This window comes from Bos indicus x Bos taurus, chromosome 13 (assembly GCF_003369695.1).
Source record: "Bos indicus x Bos taurus breed Angus x Brahman F1 hybrid chromosome 13, Bos_hybrid_MaternalHap_v2.0, whole genome shotgun sequence".
Taxonomy (NCBI): domain Eukaryota; kingdom Metazoa; phylum Chordata; class Mammalia; order Artiodactyla; family Bovidae; genus Bos; species Bos indicus x Bos taurus.
This window is the reverse complement of record NC_040088.1, coordinates 56,635,531-56,656,358: the sequence shown is the minus strand read 5'-3', so window position 1 is coordinate 56,656,358 and position 20,828 is coordinate 56,635,531. Positions and strand designations below refer to the sequence as shown.

General features: G+C 46.0%; 1 protein-coding gene across 1 annotated transcript in view; it reads left to right on the top strand.

Moving 5' to 3' along the window:
• The window catches only part of GAD2 (glutamate decarboxylase 2), a 66,125-nt gene extending 61,111 nt beyond the window's left edge, over window positions 1-5,014 (top strand). Inside the window, exon 16 of the mRNA XM_027559931.1 lies at window positions 932-5,014. Within this exon, the coding sequence (XP_027415732.1) occupies window positions 932-1,105 (174 nt within the window). The 3' untranslated portion in view covers window positions 1,106-5,014. The remainder of the gene's footprint in view (window positions 1-931) is intronic.
• Window positions 5,015-20,828: the final 15,814 nt, after the last annotated feature.

Genomic DNA, 20,828 nt, shown 5'->3' with positions numbered 1-20,828 from the left:
TGTGGCAGCCTGAATGGAAGGGAAGTTTTGGGGAGAATGGATATATGTATCCGTATGGCTGAGTCCCTCTGCTGTCCATCTCAAACTATCACAACATTGTTAATCGGTTATACTCTAATATAAAACAAAAAGTGTTTTTTGAAACTAGGAAGCTTTAGGATCTCAAGAATGAAAATTGCTTTAAGATCTCAAAAATCTGCTTATTTTCACACATCACTTGGTAGTGAGGCTTACATCTTGGTACCCAGTCTCTGAATTTTGTCTTACTTCCAATGTTTTTATATTTACTGAAGGATTAAAAAGTCCCCCAAATGTTGTATTGCTAAACTCTTTATGCTTGGAACCACCATCAGATTCTTTCTGTTGTCACAAAATACTAAGTAGAAAGTCAAAGATAAGATGTCAAGCTCCTGATAGCCCGCCACTGATTATTCCTTTCAGCACCTTTGAGATCTTGGATGTATTAAACTGTTCTAGCCCTCTGTTCCGGAGAAGGCAATGGCACCCCACTCCAGTACTCTCGCCTGGAAAATCCATGGGCCGAGAAGCCTGGTAGGCTGCAGTCCTTGGGGTCGCAAAGAGTCGGACACGACTGAGTGACTTCACTTTCACTTTTTACTTTCATGCATTGGAGAAGGAAATGGCAACCCACTCCAGTGTTCTTGCCTGGAGAATCCCAGGGACGGAGGAGCCTAATGGGCTGCCATCTATGGGGTCACACAGAGTCGGACACAACTGAAGCGACTTAGCATCAGCAGCAGCGGCAGCCCTCTGTTCTCATAAAAAGTGTGAGCAGTTCCTTTAAGGGAAAACAGATATGGTTCTGATTGTTCAGTTAAAGACTCAAAATGCTACTTGGCACTGGATTCTTTGATAATAGGAAGAATCCCTGGGAGAAGCAGTCATCACAGCGGTCTCATCTCTCCCGCAGGTGGCTCCCATGATTAAAGCCAGGATGATGGAGTCTGGGACCACAATGGTGAGCTACCAGCCCTTGGGTGACAAGGTCAACTTCTTCCGCATGGTCATCTCAAACCCCGCAGCAACTCACCAAGACATTGACTTCCTGATTGAAGAAATAGAACGCCTGGGACAGGATTTATAATAACCTAGCTCACTAAGCTGTTTCAATTCTCTAGGTAGACAATTAAGTTGTCACAAACCGTGTAAATGTATTTGTAGTTTGTTCCAAAGTAAATCTATTTCTATATTGTGGTGTCAGAGTAGAGTGCAGTTTAAAAATCAAAAACTACCAAACATTATTCCTTTTAAAAATCGTTTCTTAAGTTTAGAACACCTCTGTAATAATTAGTGACAAAAGGCTGTGTTCTAATCAATAAGGAAAAGCTTACAATTGTTATAAATATTTCCCTTACTTTTAATATAGCGTGCAAATCAAACTTTATTTTCAAGTCAGAGTAGTAGGATTGAATAATGCCAAATTACCCCTGAATCATAAAAGGTTCTCTGGGGTACAGTGAAAAGGATAAAGTAAATATAAAATCTATGTTGACAATTAAAAAAAAAAACTCTTGCCTTTTTCATAGTATTAGAAAAAAATTTCTAATTTACCTATAGTAACATATCAAGTGTATTTAAATACATATAATTTTACAAAAGGAAAATATATATATTAAAAAGAAATCCTATTTTGTAACATATAGATTTTTATTTTATATGGGTTATACAAACTGCAGGGGCAGTTATAAAAACTAAGACAGATTGTTTTTTTTTTTTTTTTCTTCTCTTTCTTTGAATGGAGGCACAACTAAACACTTAGCAAACTTATTTTGGAACATAGGCCCACGAAATTCTTTAACAGTGTGATGCCTTCTTTCTGTTCAGGCTCTTACAAAACAAACACAAAAGAATACTGCAGTTTCTTTAAAAAGTGATTGGTCAGCTCGACAGCAAGATTCTCCCTTTTCCGTTTTTCACCCATTGGACCTTAGCAGACCCGCACTGACAGCTGAGCTTCATCTTAGACTAATGAGGGTAATCGTCTCTATTCTTATTTCCGTTCAGCCTGTTCTAAACAGAAGGTGAATGCTGGTTCTTGCGCTGTCTTCCCAGACAGTATTCTCTTATGAAGTCATTTGGATTTCCTAGAGAAAATAAAGTCTAATCAGCCAGAGCAAAGAAGAATGGGACACACTCCAGATGTGGTGAGCCCAGAAAATTACACTTGGCCTTCAGTGTCTCTGTGAGAATAGTGACGTCATCCTGGAGGCCACATCGCCTGTCCAGGGAGGAGTCATTTCTCTCCCAGGCCATTGCTTATTCCGATTCCCTCCCATTCCGACCCACAGAAGTCCTTCCTTCTGAGTTCCCCATCTCTGCGATCCCAAATAATTAATTTCTACTCCATGAGAGGTTATGAGGAAATGAGCTCCTCACCCAAGATTTTTTTTTTAGATTTATGTATTTGGCCGTGCCAGGTCTTAGTCGTGACACACATGATCTTTAGTTGCGGCATGTGGACTCTTAGTTGCGGCATGCGGGATCTAGTTCCTTGACCAGGGATCGAACCTGAACCCTCTGCCTTAGGAGCTTGGAGTTTTAGCCATTGGACCACCAGGGAAGTCCTGTTACCCAGGATTTTGAGATAGCATCTTAAGACCCTTTGTCTATCTTCTGTGTCCCATTAAGATCAAAGTGACTGGAATATAGAGAGGACATATGCTCCATAGAATTCAAAACAATATTCTAAAAGCATCCTTCTGCCCCTGCAAACCTGATGGAGAAACAGGAGCTAACAAGAGCTCTCATAGATATTTATGGGGTACAGACTGTCAGATTCCAAGTGCTAGCAAAGAACTATATATGTCCTGTGTATATATCCACATATATGCAGACTGTGGCTGCACGTTAGGAGCATTCATCCTTTCTGTATGGACCACTCAGATCTGTGATCAGGAAGACTGTAGGTATATGAGGGAGGGAAGAGGACTCCATCCTTCATCCTGTAGCAAAGCCCTCTCATTGACCGTAGGATCCAACCACCTGCAAGCTTCATGAGCTTGCCCCTACATCTCTCCCCTAGGTCGGATCGGAATCACTGATACTTGAGATGCGCGTGGCTTTGGTCCCTCTCCATCTAAGAAGCAAATGGATTTCCTATGCCTATTAGACTTCCCAGGTGGCACTAGTGGTAAAGAACCCGCCTGCCAACGCGGGAGACATAAGAGACATGGGTTCGATCCCTGGTTCAGGAAGATCTCCTGGAGAAGGAAATGGCAACCCATTCCAGTATTCTTGCCTGGAGAATCCAGAGGAACCTGGCTGGCTACAGTCAGACATGACTGAAGCAACTTAGCAGGCATGCGTGCATGACTATTAGAAGAAAACCTTACGCCCCAGAATTTTATGAAGGAGTAAGCCTCCCCTTCTAGGCTCTGTCTAATAGCCAAGCATTCTAGAATTTGGCTGTTGAGAATAAGCACAGAGCTGCCCAGCTATCATGAGTCTCAGGCCCAAAGGACCCATCTCAGAGGCAGAGATGCTAATTATCAAACCCACCATCCTGCCTGGAGGTTGGAGCCCAATGTCCTGATGTGGACAGACCCCTCTCTACTCCAAGAAGCTTCTACCTAGGGGGTCCAGACTCCCTAGCAGAATCGACTGCTTTTTCACTTGATGGTACGACTGAGCTTAAAAGGGAACATTTGTGCCTGTGTTTGAAATTCCAGAAAAGAGTTTTTATCAATAGATCATTTCCCCAACACCCTGTCCTTTCCAGGTTCTTTCCCAAGTTTGCTGGGAGCCTTGCTCCATTCTATGCAGTGAAGTGCTACCAACCATAACCCAGGGAAGGAGGAAAATAAAAGCCTGATAGATCGCTGTAGTTTAAACATTCTTTAAAGTAGGTTTGCAATCTGCTCAAGTGGAAAGGAAGTAGGGAAGGAAGGAGTGAAGGAAGGAAGGGAGATTGTTTTGAACTTTACCGCAAATTCCCAGTGCCAAAGGCCTTTATGTGGGACCATTCTTTTACATGGGGTCACAAAGAGTCAGGCACGACTGAGTGACTGAACTGATTCTTTTACAAATATTAGGAAAGTTGGGTTTTAGCTTTAATCACATTTGACATGGCCATTTTCATTTAGACAGCAATATTGTGTTTCTTATTTTTAAATACTTGAAAAAAAAAAGTGTGGTATGTCTTCATCAGAGACACATAAATGGTATTGACTTCCTGGACTGTGTCAAGGACACGAGGAAAGAAAAGGAAGTTAATCCTGTGTGTAACTGTGTTGCCTTTAATATACTGCTAGTACTGTCTCTTCCCCTCAGATTGGGGTTGTGCACTTTAGATCGAATTTGCAGTGTTGCAAGTCAACATGTGTTGCTGTAGAAGCTTGTACAACATATTATTGATGTGTCTATTCCTGTGTGGTGGCCATACTGATATTCTGAGAACCACACTTGCATCCGTGCCGTACTCTCTCTGCCACACGGTGTGCCCTCCACCTCAGCCCTCACAGGGAGTGCCCTTGGCTCTGCTTGCTCCTAAGAAGTCTCCTTTGAGAATTGTGTGATTTCACACCATGCAAAGGGAATGCAACTTCAGTGTCTCTGAGAACAGGAGACCAGTAAGGAGGGTCACCAGCAGCCAACCTCGCAGGTACTGTCCCTGCTAGCATCATTTGGAGTAGATGCTACTGCTCAGAATATGGACCAAGAAAGCACGGGTGTAAATATAGCAGCAGAACAAGGAACCCAGGAACCTAGCAGTGGGTATCATCTTGCACGCGCCCTCCTGTTTTCAAATGCTAAGTGCACACGCTGTGTATTGATTAGTTACCTATGCTGAAATACTGTTCCCCATTGGTGTTTCTGAAAGATATTGACACTTCCCCAGCATTGCTCCATTACTAAAGACAGAAAACAATAATAAAAAAAAAGAACTATAAACATGTGACAACCTGATCCTCTTACCAAATATGAACTTGTGTATGATCAAAGTATTTTATGTGTTGTCTCTCTAAATCCAAATAAATGTGTACATGTGGACATATCTCAGACTTAGGATGCTTGATTCTGGCTTTGCCATGTTGAGGGGCTCATTTCTAATGACTTGGCCTGCATAAAAGGTCCTTCCATTGTCACAGAGCTCAGAGCATCTTTGGGTCTTCTTTGGGGAAAAAAAGCTCTTACTTCTGTAGTTGCTTCTCAAGGATATTTTTTTCACTACCCTGGTTTATCCTTCACTCAGATCTAATTTTTAAGTATTTTATTATAGAAAATTTCATGTACATACCAAAGTGGAGGAAATAAGTGTAATGACCTCCCATGAAGGTTACAAGCAGCTTCAAAAATTACTAATTCAGAGCCTGGTACAGAAAAACCTGAACAAATTTTTGGCCAGCGCCAACATGACAAGGAGACTTGTTGAACACTCTTGGGTACAAGTCTTCCCCAGTGGCACAGTGTTAAAGATCCACCTTTAGTGTAGGAGATGTGGGTTTGATCCCTCCTGGGTGGGGAAGACCCCCTGGATGAGGGCATGGTAATCCACTCTAGTATTCTTGTCTGGAGAATCCCATGGACAGAGGAGTTTGGTGGGCTACTGTCCATGGGGTCGCAAAGAGACATGACTGAAGCCACTGAGAACACACGCACTTGGAAACAAAGCGCTGTGTGAACTAACATTTTATTTAACCCACACAAAAACCTGGTGAAGATTATAGTTTAACAACACCCATGAAGATGTGAACAGGAGCAGAAGATTGTTCCCAGCCCGGGGGAATAATGGGAACCAGGGCTGCAATGTCAGGTGTTCCTGTTGATTTGGCTCTTGTCTATTGGTTCTCCTATAAGCAATATTGAAATTAGCCAGAAACTTCATCTCTTATGTCCTCCCTCCATATGTCTGCTCGAAGTACTATCTCTTCACTCCAGTCTAATACCTTTAAGGGCATCTTAAGCCCATAGAGCAGCCTGGACCTGATAAGGCAAATCAGGATACACTCTACCACTGACATCCTCGTGGTGTTCTAGCTTTCACCCTGCTCACACACAGGCTTGCATGAGTGCTAAGTCACTTCAGTCATGTCTGACTCTTTGCAACCCTATGGACTATAGCCCGCCAAGCTCCTCTGTCCATGGGATTCTCCAGGGAAAATTACTCGAGTGGGTTGCCATGCCCTCCTCCAGGGGATCCTCCCGACTGAGGGATCAAACCCAAGTCTCATGTCTCCTTCATTGGCAGGCGGGTTCTATACCACTAGTGCCACTTGGGAAGCCTCACACCAAGGCTTAGAGACCTGCAAATACTCTGAAAGATCACTCATCCAGAGTTCCGCAAAACTCTGGCCTGAGGACCCAGGAAGAAGGAAGATGTCTCTAGTTTGGGGTACAATAAGAAGTTCAGGATGAAGACGGGGTTTTACACAGTTGAAGTCAATCTCTCATCTCAGGTTTGGCCCCTGGTACATTTCATTGTTGCTTTCCTTCATCCGTGCCCTAACGTTTCTAAAATGATAAGAGAAGGAGTTAGCAACTCTGCTAACTTGAATGTTTTTTCCCCTATAAATCACAAATCTCAGAACCACTAATGCCATGAAAACTTTCAGATTCTCCCTGCCCTCAAACTCCATTTCAGGGCACTTAGCTTCTAATATATGCTACTTAAATTGACTGGGATGTTTGTAAGTCAGACTGTAAGCTTTAAAACACTACAGGTAGCAGCAAAGCAGTCTACATGTTTCGAGAAGCTACACATTCCTCAATAATGTTTTCATTTTCAAATCCACACACATCCCAACATCTGTTGGCATTGAACTCCTCCCTTAGAACCTAAGATCTTTCACGATGTTTCAAATAAACAACAAACAGCCCCATCAAAATTAGTCTTTGATAGAGTAGAAGTTGTGACTTTGAAATATCAAAACCATCTCTTCATTTCATTCTGTCGACTTCAGGAGAGAGAGAGTTATTGGCTTTTTCATGTTCTAGATGTTGCCCAGGCTCCAGTGATTAGAACAGCAATTCTTTTTTTACTTCACAGAATGTTTCCTGGTCCACGATTTAAACAAATGTACACATCTGACAGCATTTGCCACTGCATGGAAACTGACAATTCTCAGCAACATATATCAAAATGTTCATTTAGGAAAAACACCTGGTTTAACATCTGTCCTTGTTTATGCAAAGGAAACTCTTATTGGAAATGACTTAATAAACTCAGTTCTTTTCTTGCCAACCCAGTCAGTTCTTAGTGGAAGTCTGCAGCAGGGAATAGGGAGGAAGACGAATACAGGGGGAAAAGCATGAAGCTCTTATTACTATTGTAAGCTCTTCATCCCCAAAAGACATCACAGTTTGTTTTTCTTTCTCTTGGCTTACCATGAGCTGCAATGAACAAATATCCACATCACTGGTATATGTATTTTAAGACTAAATGACAAAAGAGATTTGTTTTGACTATGAAAACAGTATTACCCCAATGTAGATGAAATTTCTTAAAAGATGTTCCCATTCCCATACCTCCCGTGCTATTTCTTTCATCTGTAATAGTAAGAGATTCCAGTTCCCATGCCTACCCAAACAGTATTAAAATTACCTGCCCAGTGTTTACGATGAAACAACCACAGGTGTTAATTACGGAAGCAGAGGGGTCCCAAAGAAGCTTCTTCTTGTCCTTGACATCCACTGAGGCTCTGAGTCCCATTAACTTCCTTCCCAAGGCCAGATAAACACAAATTTGATTTAGTAGGTATGATGAGCATTTGCAAGCACTCAAGGAAGAAGTGGCCTAGAAGGCTGGGTTTGTGGTGGCCTGTGAGCTCCCGCCAGGAGAGATGTGATCTTGCATGCTCACATTTTCATTCCTGCAACAAGGCGGCTCCTGGAGACATTGCAGGGCCTCAGATGCCAACTTGGCTACTGAACAACTCAAATCCTGGCCCTGAGCAAATCCCTGAACCTCTCCAAGCCTCAGTTTTTCATTTGAAAAGCGAGGACAAAAAGAGCACTTATCTCCTGGGATGATAGTGAAGATTCAGAGGAGAAGAGAGCCCAGTGCCTAGAACATCGTGAATGGTCAGTATATGTTCATTATACTTGGATTCTGGGCTGCTGCCTGTGAGGACTGGGCTCTTGAGGGAACTTCTTCTTACTTTGTCCACCTAGAGTTGATCATCCTGAACACAACGAGGATGTGGCAGCAGCAGCTCCCTGGAGAAGGCCATCCTGTGAGTCATCCCTGAGCACTGCAGACCAGGCATTGAGGTGGCCTCCATCAAGGACTCAGCCTTCGCTTCAGCAGAGACAAGAGACCCAGAAGGGCTGGCCAGGGTAGCTGAAGAGAAGGAAGAGCAAGAGGAAATAAGTTATCTCCACTGGGATAAATAACCCAGTACCTGTTTGAACCTGTTTGCCCAGGGGGGATCCTTGCCTCAGACAAGCACCCAAGATAATTAGAGAGATGACATGGATCGGCAGTTTTGGCTTCGTTGGAAAGTGCCAACACAGTCAAGTCCAGTCAAGGCACAGTCAAGTCAATGCCCTCCAAGCTTCCATTTACATAAGGAGAATGACTCACTGGCCACACAGCAAGAGAAGGAAGAGTGGCTTGGTCTTCTTAAGCCATCAAAGAGTTTCCAACATCTCAAAAAGCAAGTGGCAAAGAACCATTGAAAGATCTTACACTGAAGGTCACTCCTGCCCAGGATCGCTGGTCTTGGAGCACGAGCGCAGGAAAACACAAGTAAATACAAAGTGGGGATTCTCCACTTCTGAAAAAAAGTAATTAAAAGCTTGCTACAGTTGCCAGGGAAATGACATTCAAGAGGAGTTTTAATTTATTTAAATGTGATAACTTTGTGAATTCCAAGAAAACTCAATTACACAAACTCAAGAAAAGGAGAGATTCCTAGAGTTTCTTTCAATTCAGATTTTAGTTGGTCCAAAGAAAAACTTGCCAACAAGTCTTTTGCCTTCTCTTTATTTATTTTGAACTGAAGCAGAGTTGCTTTACAATGTTGTGTTAGTTTCTGCTGTACAACAAAGTAAATCAGCTATGTGTATACACATATCCCCTCCCTCTTGGACCTCCCTCCTAGCCCCTCATCCCACCCCTCTAGGTCATCACAGAGCCCTGAGCTGAGCTCCGTGTGGAACAGCTGCCCATCAGCTATCTGTTTTATACCCGGTAGTGCATACGTGTCACTTCTCATCTCTTGGTTCATTCCCCCTCCTCTCTCCTCCCCCATGGCCACATGTCCATTCTCTACGTCTCTCTCCCGATACCTGCCCTGCAAATAGGTTCATCTGTACCATTTATCTAGACTCCACATATACGGTTAATATATGATACTTGTTTTTCTCTTTCTGACTTACTTCACTCTGCCCAACAGTCTCTGGGTTCATCCGCATCACTACCAATGACCCAGTTCCATTCCTTGGCTGAGTAATATTTTGTTGCATGTATGTACTGCCTCTTCTTTATCCATCCATCTGTCGATGAACATCTAGGCTGCTTCCATGTCCTTAGACTTCTCTTTATTTCCTTATGAGTCTGTTTTAGGATTGTAGAGATCAAGAGGGTAAAGAAGAGGATTTTCTTTAGTATTCATTTTTATTTAAATCATTGCAGGAATTTCCTGGAGGTTCAGTGGTTAGGACTCTGGGCTATCACTGCCAAGGGCCTGGGTTTGATCCCTGGGTGGGGACCTAAGATCCTGCAAGCCTCCGAGGCATGGTCCTCCCCCTCCCCCAATTTTTTTTGCATAAGGTTTCCATTCCCTCTGAATTGTTGAGATGTTATTCTAGGGGGAGAGACTGTCCCTCACTGTGGATCGCCACAGCTGGCTGAGCTCAGGCTGGTATATGTTCAGGAAAGAGCAGATGGCTCCCATTATTCCTCAGCAGCCAAGGGGAAAAGAAAGCATTCCCCTCGTGCTGTGTATATGCTTGTTAAATTTGCAAAAACAAAGCATCTGTTCACTTCACTTTTTTGAAAGGGTGGATGGAGTTTCAGGTAAAATATATCTTTGGAATGAACCATTCACAGTTAGGCATGGGTGGGAAATTCAATTCTGGTATTGACTAATTCTTTCTGTTCCTGTCACAACGAGCTCTAATAATTTATTTTGAGATGATTCACTCTAGGAGTAAATCTATTGTATGAAGGTCTCCAACCCACTGACACCATTAATCTGATAATTACAGCAAAGCTCAGTGAAGAAATCCCGGGATGGAGGAATGGGCCAGGCCTGGCTGAATTCTTTGTCTCTTATGCACCCTGACTCTGAAGCAGATATTCCAAAATGCCACCAGCCCCTTTCAGTCTTCTTGACTAATGACAGAATTCCCTATTCCTCAATAATATCTTGTCCTTTCTCTTGATAAATTCTGAAAGTCTTTTCCTCATCTGTAAAATTGAGTTAGTGATACTTATTGCAGGGGATAGAAAGAATTCAGTGAGAAAATATATGTAAAGCCCTTGGTGACAGGAAGCAGCCAGGCCAGTGCCTGCTCTCTTCTATCCCTGACTGTGCCGTGACCAAATTCCTCCTGGGTGTTAGAATCATCTCCTGATGGAAATTCCATGGGCAAGTCAACCTGATCCACATATTCTTTATAAATCTGATTGTTTGCTATCCTGGGTAGCTCTTTGTATAAACTAAGGTATTTTGTGTGTGGTAAAAATCACATAATATAAAATACAGTATTTTAATAATATTTAACTGTATGTTTTGCCTGCCAATGCAGGAGATGTAAGAGATGTGGGTTCTATCCCTGAGTTGGGAAGATCCCCCGGAGGAGGGCATGGTAAGCCACTTCAGGATCTTGCCTGGAGTATCCCATGGTCAGAGGAGCCTGGAGGGCTCCAGTCTGTAGAGTCGAAAACAGTCAGACACGACTGCAGTGACTTAGCATGCATGCGTGCAACTGTGCATTTTAGTGGCACTAAGTTGCACACTCTTGTGCAACTCTCACTATCATCCATCTCCTGAATTTTTCACCTTCCTAAACTGAAACTTTGTCCCCATTAAACATTTAAGGCCCCATTCCACCCTCCCAACCCCTGGCCCCTGGCATCTACCAATGATGCACTTTCTGACTCTATGAATTTTACTGTTCTAGCATCTTGTATAAGTAGAATCAAACAGTATTTGTCCGCATCTATTGTATATTGGTGAAAGTGAATTGATGAAGTTGAAGCAGGAGAGTGAAAAGGCTGGCTTAAAACTCAACATTCAGATGACTAAGATCATGGCATCTGGTCCCATCACTGCAGGGCAAATAGATGGGGAAACAATGGAAACAGTGACAGACTTTATTTTCTTGGGCTCCAAAATCACTGCAGATGATGACTGCAGCCATGGAATTAAAAGATGCTTGCTCCTTGGAAAAAAAGCTACGACCTACCTAGATATCGTATTAAAAAGCAGAGACATTGCTTTGCCAACAAAGGTCTGTATAGTCAAAGCTATTGTTTATCCAGTAGTCATGTATGGATGTGAGAGTTGGACCAAAAAGAAGGTTGATAGTTGAGGAAATGATGGTTTTGACCTGTGGTGTTTGATGGAGAAGCCTCTTGAGATTGCCTTGGACTGCAAGGAGATCAAACCAGTCCATCCTAAAGGAGATCGATCTTGAATATTCATTGGAAGGACTGATGCTGAAGCAGAAACTCCAATACCTTGGCCACCTGATTCGAAGAGCTGACTCATTAGAAAAGACCCTGATGCTGGGAAAGATTGAAGGCTGGAGGAGAAGGGGAAGACAGAGGATGAGATGGTTGGATGGCAGCATTGACTCAATGCACATGAGTTTGAGCAATCTCTGGGAGATGGTGAAGGACAAGGAAGCCTGGCATGCTGCAGTCCATGGGGTAGCAAAGAGTTGGGTACGATTGAGTATTGTATATTGGAATGCATCTTTAAGGTTCACTTGATATATGTCCTACAGATTATGCCATATTTCTTTTCCCCTGTGAACCTACTAAGGGGTTTTCAATTTTGAGTTTCTTTGTTTAAACAACCATCCACTAACACCAGGCACTTTTGCAAGAGAGCCAGGAGTTGGTTGAAGCACCTGGAAGCAGGTTTCATTCCAGTAAACTCATTTATAAGGACTTTATTGGATTGGGCTTAGAGCGGGGCCCGCCAGGGACACAGCAGATAATCACCTATTAGCAGCAGCCACCTGAGACAGAGGTCCCCAGGCTGGCAGATGCCACCGCAGCAGCCTGTGCTACAAACTGGAGACGGGAGCATGGATGACCTAGGCAAGCAAGGAACAGAAGCAGTGAGTCTGCATCTCTCACACACCGCACGGCTTAGGAAGAGCCTCCTTTTGCCTTCATTGGCTGCAGGCACCAGAGAGAGGAAGCCGCCCGCTCCCTCCAACGGCAACAGTCACCTGCCAACTGGTTTCCCTACTTTTACATGCTGAATTGCCCTTTTCCAGTAATACATCCATGTCTACAGATTTTCTTCTGCATTTGGGTTTCCCTCTTTTCTGTTGTTGTTATTTAGTCGCCAAGTGGAATCCAACTCTTTTGTGACCCAATGGACGGCCGCCAGCCCCCTCTGTCCATGGGATTATCTAGGCAAGAACACTGGAGTGGGTTGCCATTGCTCCTCCAGGGGATCTTCCCTACCCAGGGATCGAACCCAGCTGTCCTGCATCTCCTGCACTGGCAGGCAGATTCTTTACCACTGAGCCATCTTGGAAAGTTCCCTGAGCCTTTTCCATAGACGCTAACATATTTTCATTACTGTTTACCTCTTATCTATAATTTTAGTTTTGATTTTTTGTTTATAAGTGAAATATATAGATCTATCGGTATATCAAAAGATATAGAAGAATATATGGTATTCTTTGGCAGGGGGCGCTGTGCTGTGTCTTCCTTGCAGCTCTCAGGCTTAGTTGCTCCACAGCACATGGAATCTTTGTTCCTCCATCAGGGATCAGACTCATGTCCCCTACATTGGCAGGCAGATTCCTTACCACTGAGCCACCAGGGAAGCCCCCAAAAGCTCCCTGTTTGTGTTCAGTTTCAGAGACAAGATTTTCATTGATTTTGTCATAGTTTCCAAGTTCAGCTGCTTGAATGAGTGTTCTGTCCCCGAGGCCCTCTGTGTGTCCTGGTCGAGCTGCGTGTTCTCTCTCAGGGCACCATACTGAGCTCACACTTAGCTGCAGCTCAAGGACTGGGGTCCCCAGGACTGAAGTGGGGTCCCAGCCTCTCTGGAGAAAGGAGCTGTTTTGGAAACATTCAATCAGGATGTTGTTCAGTCACTCAGTTGCAGACCCCGTGGATTGCAGCACACCAGGCTTCCCTCAGTTCAGTCGCTCAGTCGTGTCCGACTCTCTGCAACCCCATGAATCGCAGCACGCCAAGCCTCCCTGTTCATCACCAACTCCCGGAGTTCACTCAGACTCACATCCATCGAGTCAGTGATGCCATCCAGCCATCTCATCCTCTGACGTCCCCTTCTCCTCCTGCTCCCAATCCCTCCCAGCATCAGAGTCTTTTCCAATGAGTCAACTCTTCGCATGAGGTGGCCAAAGTATTGGAGTTTCAGCTTTAGCATCATTCCTTCCAAAGAAATCCCAGGGCTGATCTCCTTCAGAATGGACTGGTTGGATCTCCTTGCAGTCCAAGGGACTCTCAAGAGTCTTCTCCAACACCACAGTTCAAAAGCATCAATTCTTCAGTGCTCAGCCTTCTTCACAGTCCAACTCTCACATCTATACGTGACCACAGGAAAAACCATAGCCTTGACTAGACGGACCTTTGTTGGCAAAGTAATGTTTCTGGTTTTGAATATGCTATCTAGGTTGGTCATAACTTTCCTTCCAAGGAGTAAGCGTCCCTGTCCTTCACCAACTCCAGGAGCTTGCTCAAACTCATGTTCATTGAGTCAGTGATGCCATCCAACCTTCTTGTCCTCTGTGGCCCCCTTCTCCTCCTGCCTTCAATCTTTCCCAGCATCAGAGTCTTTTCTAATGAGTTGGCTATTTGCATCAGGTGGCCAAAGTACTGGGGCTTCAGCTTCAGCATCAGTCCTTCCAATGCCTCCAATCCTTCCAATGCTTCAGCATCAGTCCTTCCAATCAGGATGAACTTCTTAAGTTCCTTACGGTATACAAACGTTGCTGATATGATTCTTGCTAATATTTTCCTCCTCTTGGTTTCCCTGAGGCAGCTCTAGGCTGGAAGAGTTTCCACTGTGTCCCAGTGCACGTCCATGTCCCTGGGCCCAGTGACCACTTCGGGCTCCTCCCCATTTTGGCCTCCTTCCCCCCATTAGTGGCTGACTGGGACTTCATTTTTATGCTGCCCTGGGAGCACTTGTTTGTGTTCTTGGGTCTTTTGCTGCAGAGCCTTTTCCTTCTGTAGCCCTGGAAGATTCCTTCCTGCATCTGTCATTCTTCATCATAAAAAGTAAAATAAATAAAGTTTTTATAGCAAGAAAAATGAAAATAGTAAGAAATTCTTGATTATATTTCAAGAAGATAATTGTCATCCAGCCTGTAAGTAGGTTGCTTCCACCTTCTGGCTTCTGTGAATAACTTTGCCATGAACATGGACATGAATGTGCAAATACCTCCCGGAGGCCCTGCTCTCTGTTCTTGGGGTCTATATCCAGAAGCGGGATTGCTGCTGGGTGGCTGGTCTTTAAAGTAAGCCCATTGTTCTAGAAAAGCCGACAGGCCATGAGGTGATGAAATCAGCTCTCTCTACTCCACTGTACAGCCCCAACTGCAAGCTGCTAAATGGGCTTCCCAGGTGGCTTAGTGGTAAAGAATCTGCCTACTTGCTAGAGATGTAGGAGACTGGAGTTCAGTTCCTGAGTTGTGAAGATCCCCTGTAGAAGGAAACAGCAACCCACTCCAGTATTCTTGCCTGGAGAATCTCATGGACAGAGGAGCCTGGCAGGCTATTGTCTGTGGAGTCACAGAGTCGGACGTGACTGTGCACACACAGATAAATGGCATCAATTTACTTGGTTTTCTTAACAATGTTGATCTAATGTAGCAAATATTTCTGAAAAATATTTTTGTTTATTGACTTGATTTATTTATCATACAGTTTTATATCAGGACTATTTCTCTGTAATTATCCCCCTGAGAATAGTAAATCCATCAAGCCCATTCTCTCTGCAACACTGTTAGTTTTCTGATGACTTATTGCATAACAAGCTGTCAGATGCCTTAGCCTTGGCTCAAGCAGTAAAGAATTCGCCTGCAGGAGACCTAGGAGTGCAGGAGACATAGGAGACATGGGTTCGATCCCTAGGTCGGGAAGATCCCCTGAAGAAGGAAACGACAATCCACTCCAGTATTCTTGCCTGGAAAACTCCCAGGGACAGAGGATCCTGGTGGGCTTTAGTCCATGGACTTGCAAAGACTAGTACTCAACTGAGCGTGCAAGGACAAGCTGTCAGATGTCCCTGGAGGAGGTACTGCAGTCTTTTGGAAATTCAAATTTGGGGAATTATTTTTATCTTCTAAATCTTGCCTTAGTTTGAAAATACAGTAGCTCTAAACTATTTATTGCCCCCCCCCCAATCTTAAACAGAAACATTCAAGAAAACATTCAAATATTCAGAAAGACTGTTTGCTTCCCTAAGGAGCCCTGGTAAACTGCGACCTTGTTCAAAACCAGATTCCTCTTGACTTTAATCCTAGTTTTACCCTCAACAACAGGTAATGGTGTCTAGATACCATCCGGGGCAGGAATAGCAGACTCTTAGTTAGCATTAGTCCCTCAGTTGTGTCCGACTCTTTGCGACCCCATAGACTGTAGCTTGCCAGGCTCCTCTATCCATGGAATTCTCCAGGCAAGAATACTGGAGTGGGTTGCCATTCCCTTCTCCAGAAAAACAATCCCATTCTTCTCGCACGAATGGGATCTGCAGTGGCAGCTTTTGGCCACGGGGCGGCAGTGTGTCCATAGCCAGCTCCCAGGTTGTCCAGGAAAGAACTGCCTTAAACAGTATTTTTGACACTCTTGTTAAGATTTCATCTGGGTTCTGGGATTTCACAGGAGGACCTCTGATTAAATCTCACTTAAAAAAGGCATAATAAAAGTCACTAAAAGTGTAATATTTAGCACAACACATACATTTGGGGCTTTGCTCCTTGCCCTTGGATTAAATGACCTGAATGCGAACAGTGAGTATTGAGCACCAACTAACTGTGGGGCAGCTGCTGTTCCCGGGGCCAGGCTGCAAAGTCAGACGTCATGGTTTCTGACTCGGAGGACAGACTGTGCTAAAGGAGGGAAGTGAACCCAGGGTGCTGCCTGGGGAGTGGTCTGAAGCCGAGAATGCAGCCCAGGACCAGTGTTCACAGCCCTGTCACTGAGGATGCTTCTCCCTGGCAGTAAGTGCTGAGAGGTAGGCCTGCTGGTGGGGGAAGTCCTAAAACTTCCCCTGCGGGATCAAACGAGTGGGCCCAGCGTGGGTCCTCACACGCCCTGCAGGCGATGGATGCGAGCTCCGGCACAACACTGGGCGTGAAGAGAAATCCAGTGAGGTTTCTGGAACTCAGCCACGAGGCCATTCTTCTCATTCAGATGCTGCTCAGATGTTACATGGTCCCAGAGGCCTCCTGTGATCAGCCCATGGGAGGCCACTGCTGTCCCAGCGAGGACCTTGCGTGCCCCTCGGTGCCCCTGTCTTCCCGTCCCCCTGCCCCTGGAGTGTGGCCCCAGGAGGCAGAGAAGTCAGAGAACCGGGACAGAAGGGCCTTGAGGGAAGAAGTTGTGGGGTCTGTGCACACACTGAGGGAAGAAATTCACTCAGGAATTCTGTCCCCCCTCCTTGTGCCCGCCTCCCAACACCACTTTCTCTCCCTGCTTCCCGTCCTTCCTCCATACCTTCCCTCCTCCCCATCTCCTCCCCTCCGGGCATTGCTGAGGCCCATCACTGGAGAGACATTACCCTCAGAAGAGATGCGGGTGCAAACATGGGCAACGGAAGTCAACTAAGGAGATCTGAACAGTGTTCTATTTAAAACAATTTTTAAATCCTTTTTAAATTCTTTTTTTAAATAATTTTTTGGTTTTTAAATTTATTTTTAATTGTAGGATAATTACAATATTATGTTGGTTTCTACCAGTTTTTTTTTAATCATTTTATTTTTTATTTGTGAAAGTCGCTCAGTTGTGTCTGACTCTTTGCAGCCCCATGGACTGTAAAGTCCCTGGAATTCTCCAGGCCAGAATACCGGAGTGGGTAGCCTTTCCCTTCTCCAGAGGATCTTCCCAATGCAGGGATTGAACCCAGGTTTCCCTCATTGCAGGTGGATTCTTTACCAGCTGAGCCACAAGGGAAGCCCAATAATGCTGGAGTGGGTAGCCTATCCCTGCTCCAGGGGATCGTCCCGACCCATTTATTTTTGGCTATGCTGGGTTTTTGTTGCTGTGTGGGCTTTCCTCTAGTTTCGGAGAGCAGTGGCTACTCTCTAGCTGCAGCACGCAGGCTTCTCACTGCGGTGACCTCTTGTTACAGAGAGCAGGCTCCAGAGCATAGACTCAGTAGCTGTGGCCTGTGAGCTCAGTTGCTCCACAGCACGTGGGATCTTCCCAGTTCAGAGATTGGACCTGTGTCTCCTGTACCGGCAGGCAGATTCTTCATCACCTTGCCACCAAGGAAGTCCTGAAGACTATTTTAAACATAGCTTTTCCCTCAGAAACATAACGCTGCTCCCTCATATTCAGCGCTTCAACTCACAGAGCTTCCTTCTCCTTTACGCCCCAGGCATTTCCCTGATGGAGCTTAGCAGACCTGGTCCCCACAGCCTCCAGACTGGCTGGAGTCAGGAAGGCAGAGCGACTTGGCAGAGGTCGCAGCCCCAGCCCGTCTCCAGCTGCCCCTAAAACCTCCTTGGGGCAGGTCCCTCCCGTCTCCAGGAGCGACGTCCGTGGTGGGGAGACAGCTGCGTTCTTCTAGCCGTTTAGAAAGGCTTAGCAATACCTACCAGCATGAGTGACATACACGACTGTTATTTTTATAGCTGCTAAATGCAGATGCCACACAGATGGTGGCCTGGCCTGCTCACAGCATCCTGTGGACTCCAGGCGTGGCCGTTTCCAAACTTCGGCTCAGCCTCCAGGGACACCCTTCCCACCAGGTCTCATCTTGAAGATTAGGGTTAGAGAATTCCCTTCAGAGAATCTAGACTCCGTGAATTTCTTTTATGGCCCCAGCTGTCTCCTCCCTTGAGGCCATGGCCCATCCTCTGGCCTGCGAGGGTCCAGCTAGACTGTGGTTTTCTTTTTCTCACTTGCAAAGTCGCATTTTGAAGTCTAAGGTACATTTTCTAGCTCAAAGTATGCCCAGGCTGTGACTCTCACTGGATGTCTGGGTGTGGCTTGTTCTTCCCCATTATTCACATCTCAGCTCAGAGGTCATCCCTTCAGTGGCCTTTGCTGTCACCTCCCCTGGGGTGGTACCTGCCCTTCCCGCCACCGCAGTTCACTGTTGGCCTCTGAGTTTTGCTAGTTTCTCTGCCAGCCGTCGGCTGAGAGTACCTGCTGCTTCTCCTGGGTTTTGAGCCAGCTTCTCTGTCTTGTAACAGAAGCTGGAACTTGCTCCTCTCAGAAAGGACTGGCTGCCAGCGGGTGACTCTGAGCAAAGGGAATCTTACACAGGATGTTGGCTCAGGGACTTCAGCGCCCAGTGGAGCATCCTTGTTGACCAGGGAGAATGGGTCCACGTCTGAGGGACTCTTGTCGCTGTGGCCACATAACAGCCAGAAGCTGCTCATCCCAGCACCCTGTGAGCTCCCTGAAGCCATGGAGACTCTGTCTTGTTTACCTCAGAAAGTAAAAAGAAAGTGTTCGTTGCTCAGTCCTGTACAACTCTTTGAGACCCCATGGACTGTATCCCACCAGTCTCCTCTGTTCATAGGATTCTCCAGGCAAGAATACTGGAGTGGGTTGCCATTCCCCTCTTCAGGGGATCTTCCCAACCCAGGGATTGAACCCAGGTCTCCTGCATTTTCAAGCAAGTTCTTTACCATCTGGGCCAGTAGGGAAGCCCCTTGTTCATCCCAGAACTGGCCCCTTCTCCTGCTGGGAGGGCCTGGGGAAGCCAAACGCTGAAGGATTGAAGGGACAAGATGGGAGGTGGGTTAGCATTACCCTGGGTCCAGAGAGCGAGCAGAGCCACAGTCAGGGTCAGGGCCAGTTTCATGCTGTGGGCTTCTGCTCAGCATAAGGAAGACAGATCTTGAAGGGTGGTGGCCATGGGTGGAAATGCAGCCTGGCCATGGTGTTGACAGGGAAGAGCCTGGTTCCTTGCCTGATGAGCAGGACCCTGTCCTCAGAGGCCCTGTGGGCCAGAGACGGACCTGCTTTCTGACCCAAGTAGAAGGTGCCCACCAGCCTCTCTTCCTGCTATTGTCGCTAGGGTGGCAGACCCCAGGCCTCTGGCACCAGCTCTTAGTCCCCATTCACAAAGCCCCTGGTCAGAAGGGTCCCCTCTCCTTGCCCACACCTTGTTGGCAGCCTGTGGTCACCACATGCATGGACTGAGTCATTGAGAAAGGGCATTGGAGGGTATGCCACTATGCCCCTGCCTGCTTATGCCAGCTGCTGGTCATTGTAAATGACCTGTTCTCCCTCCTCTCTGGGCTCTGCCAGGAATTTTAGAGGGGTCCCCAGCCTAATGCTTTGCAGTGCAGGGAAGTGTTCTCCACATCCTCCATGTCTGTGCTGGGCCCGGATGCAGGTAAAGGAGTGGAGTTAGCACAGGACTCGAGCACAGAGTGGAGTTTGAATGCCCAGGCTGAGGCCCACCTGGGAGGCTGGTATAGATTCTGTTCCATCACTCGCTGGCAGTGATAGGTCTTGACAAAGCTGGTGGTTTGGTGGCAGTACTTTGTCCCCCTTTCCCCCTGCCCCTTGGCATCTAGGGGAAGGCCTTCTTGCCCTGTTGGAGCATGTGCCCATCTCTGAGCTGGGTCCGGGCAGGCAGGACACACAGAAACAATGATGGTGATGGCAGGGGACCTGCCACCCTCTTGGCTGCAGAGAGAAGCCTGCATGGCACGGCCAAAAAAACCAAGATAGAAACGGGTTGAGAAGCTGAGGAAATCTCTCCAGAGAGCAGGCCACTCACAGGAGGCCCCTACTGGAATTTTCTAAATCTGGGCACTCTCATAATCAAGAATATATCAGCTCGACCAAAGCTTCTCTTGCTACCCTCCCTCTGCCCCATCCCTGGTCCTTCTCCCATGAGCCTCTCGGTGAACAGCAGCCCCATCCACCCTGTCAGCCACCTGGGCCCGGGGAGCCCCTCTCTTCAGTTCTCCCCCACCCAACATACATGCACACCCTCAACTGACACTTAGGAGTGGAAAAACACTCTGTGGAAGCAAAATTCCATGTCTGTATAAAGTCCTTTGAGTGAGGTTATAAAGCTAGGGGAAGTGCTTTATGGAGAAGAGTGTTATAGAGAGAAAATACAGCAGCTAACCCAACCCAAAGGGACATGACTTTTCTATGAAACCAGGCTGTTGACACTGATGCAGGCTGAGCTGGTGACCGGGTACCGGGGTGGCAAGACCAGAGCCAAGGGTGAGGTGTGGAGAATCCTCCATGTGTTTCAAGCTGAGAGAACTGGTGGACTCTGTATTAGAGAAGCAGTGAGAGATGTTAGGAGTTGGCCCCAAAGCAGCTTGCAGTTAAGTGGGAGTTATTTATGCTTTCATTGTGCAGAGTCCTTCAAAAATAGCCCGATCTAAGCTCTTTGGCACCACAGGAATACGCAGGCATCTCCCCTTAAGCTGGGTGTGTTGGATGATGGTAGCAAAGGCATGTGTCCCCTAGAACAGGCTGAATCTGGCTAGGGAGGGAATGG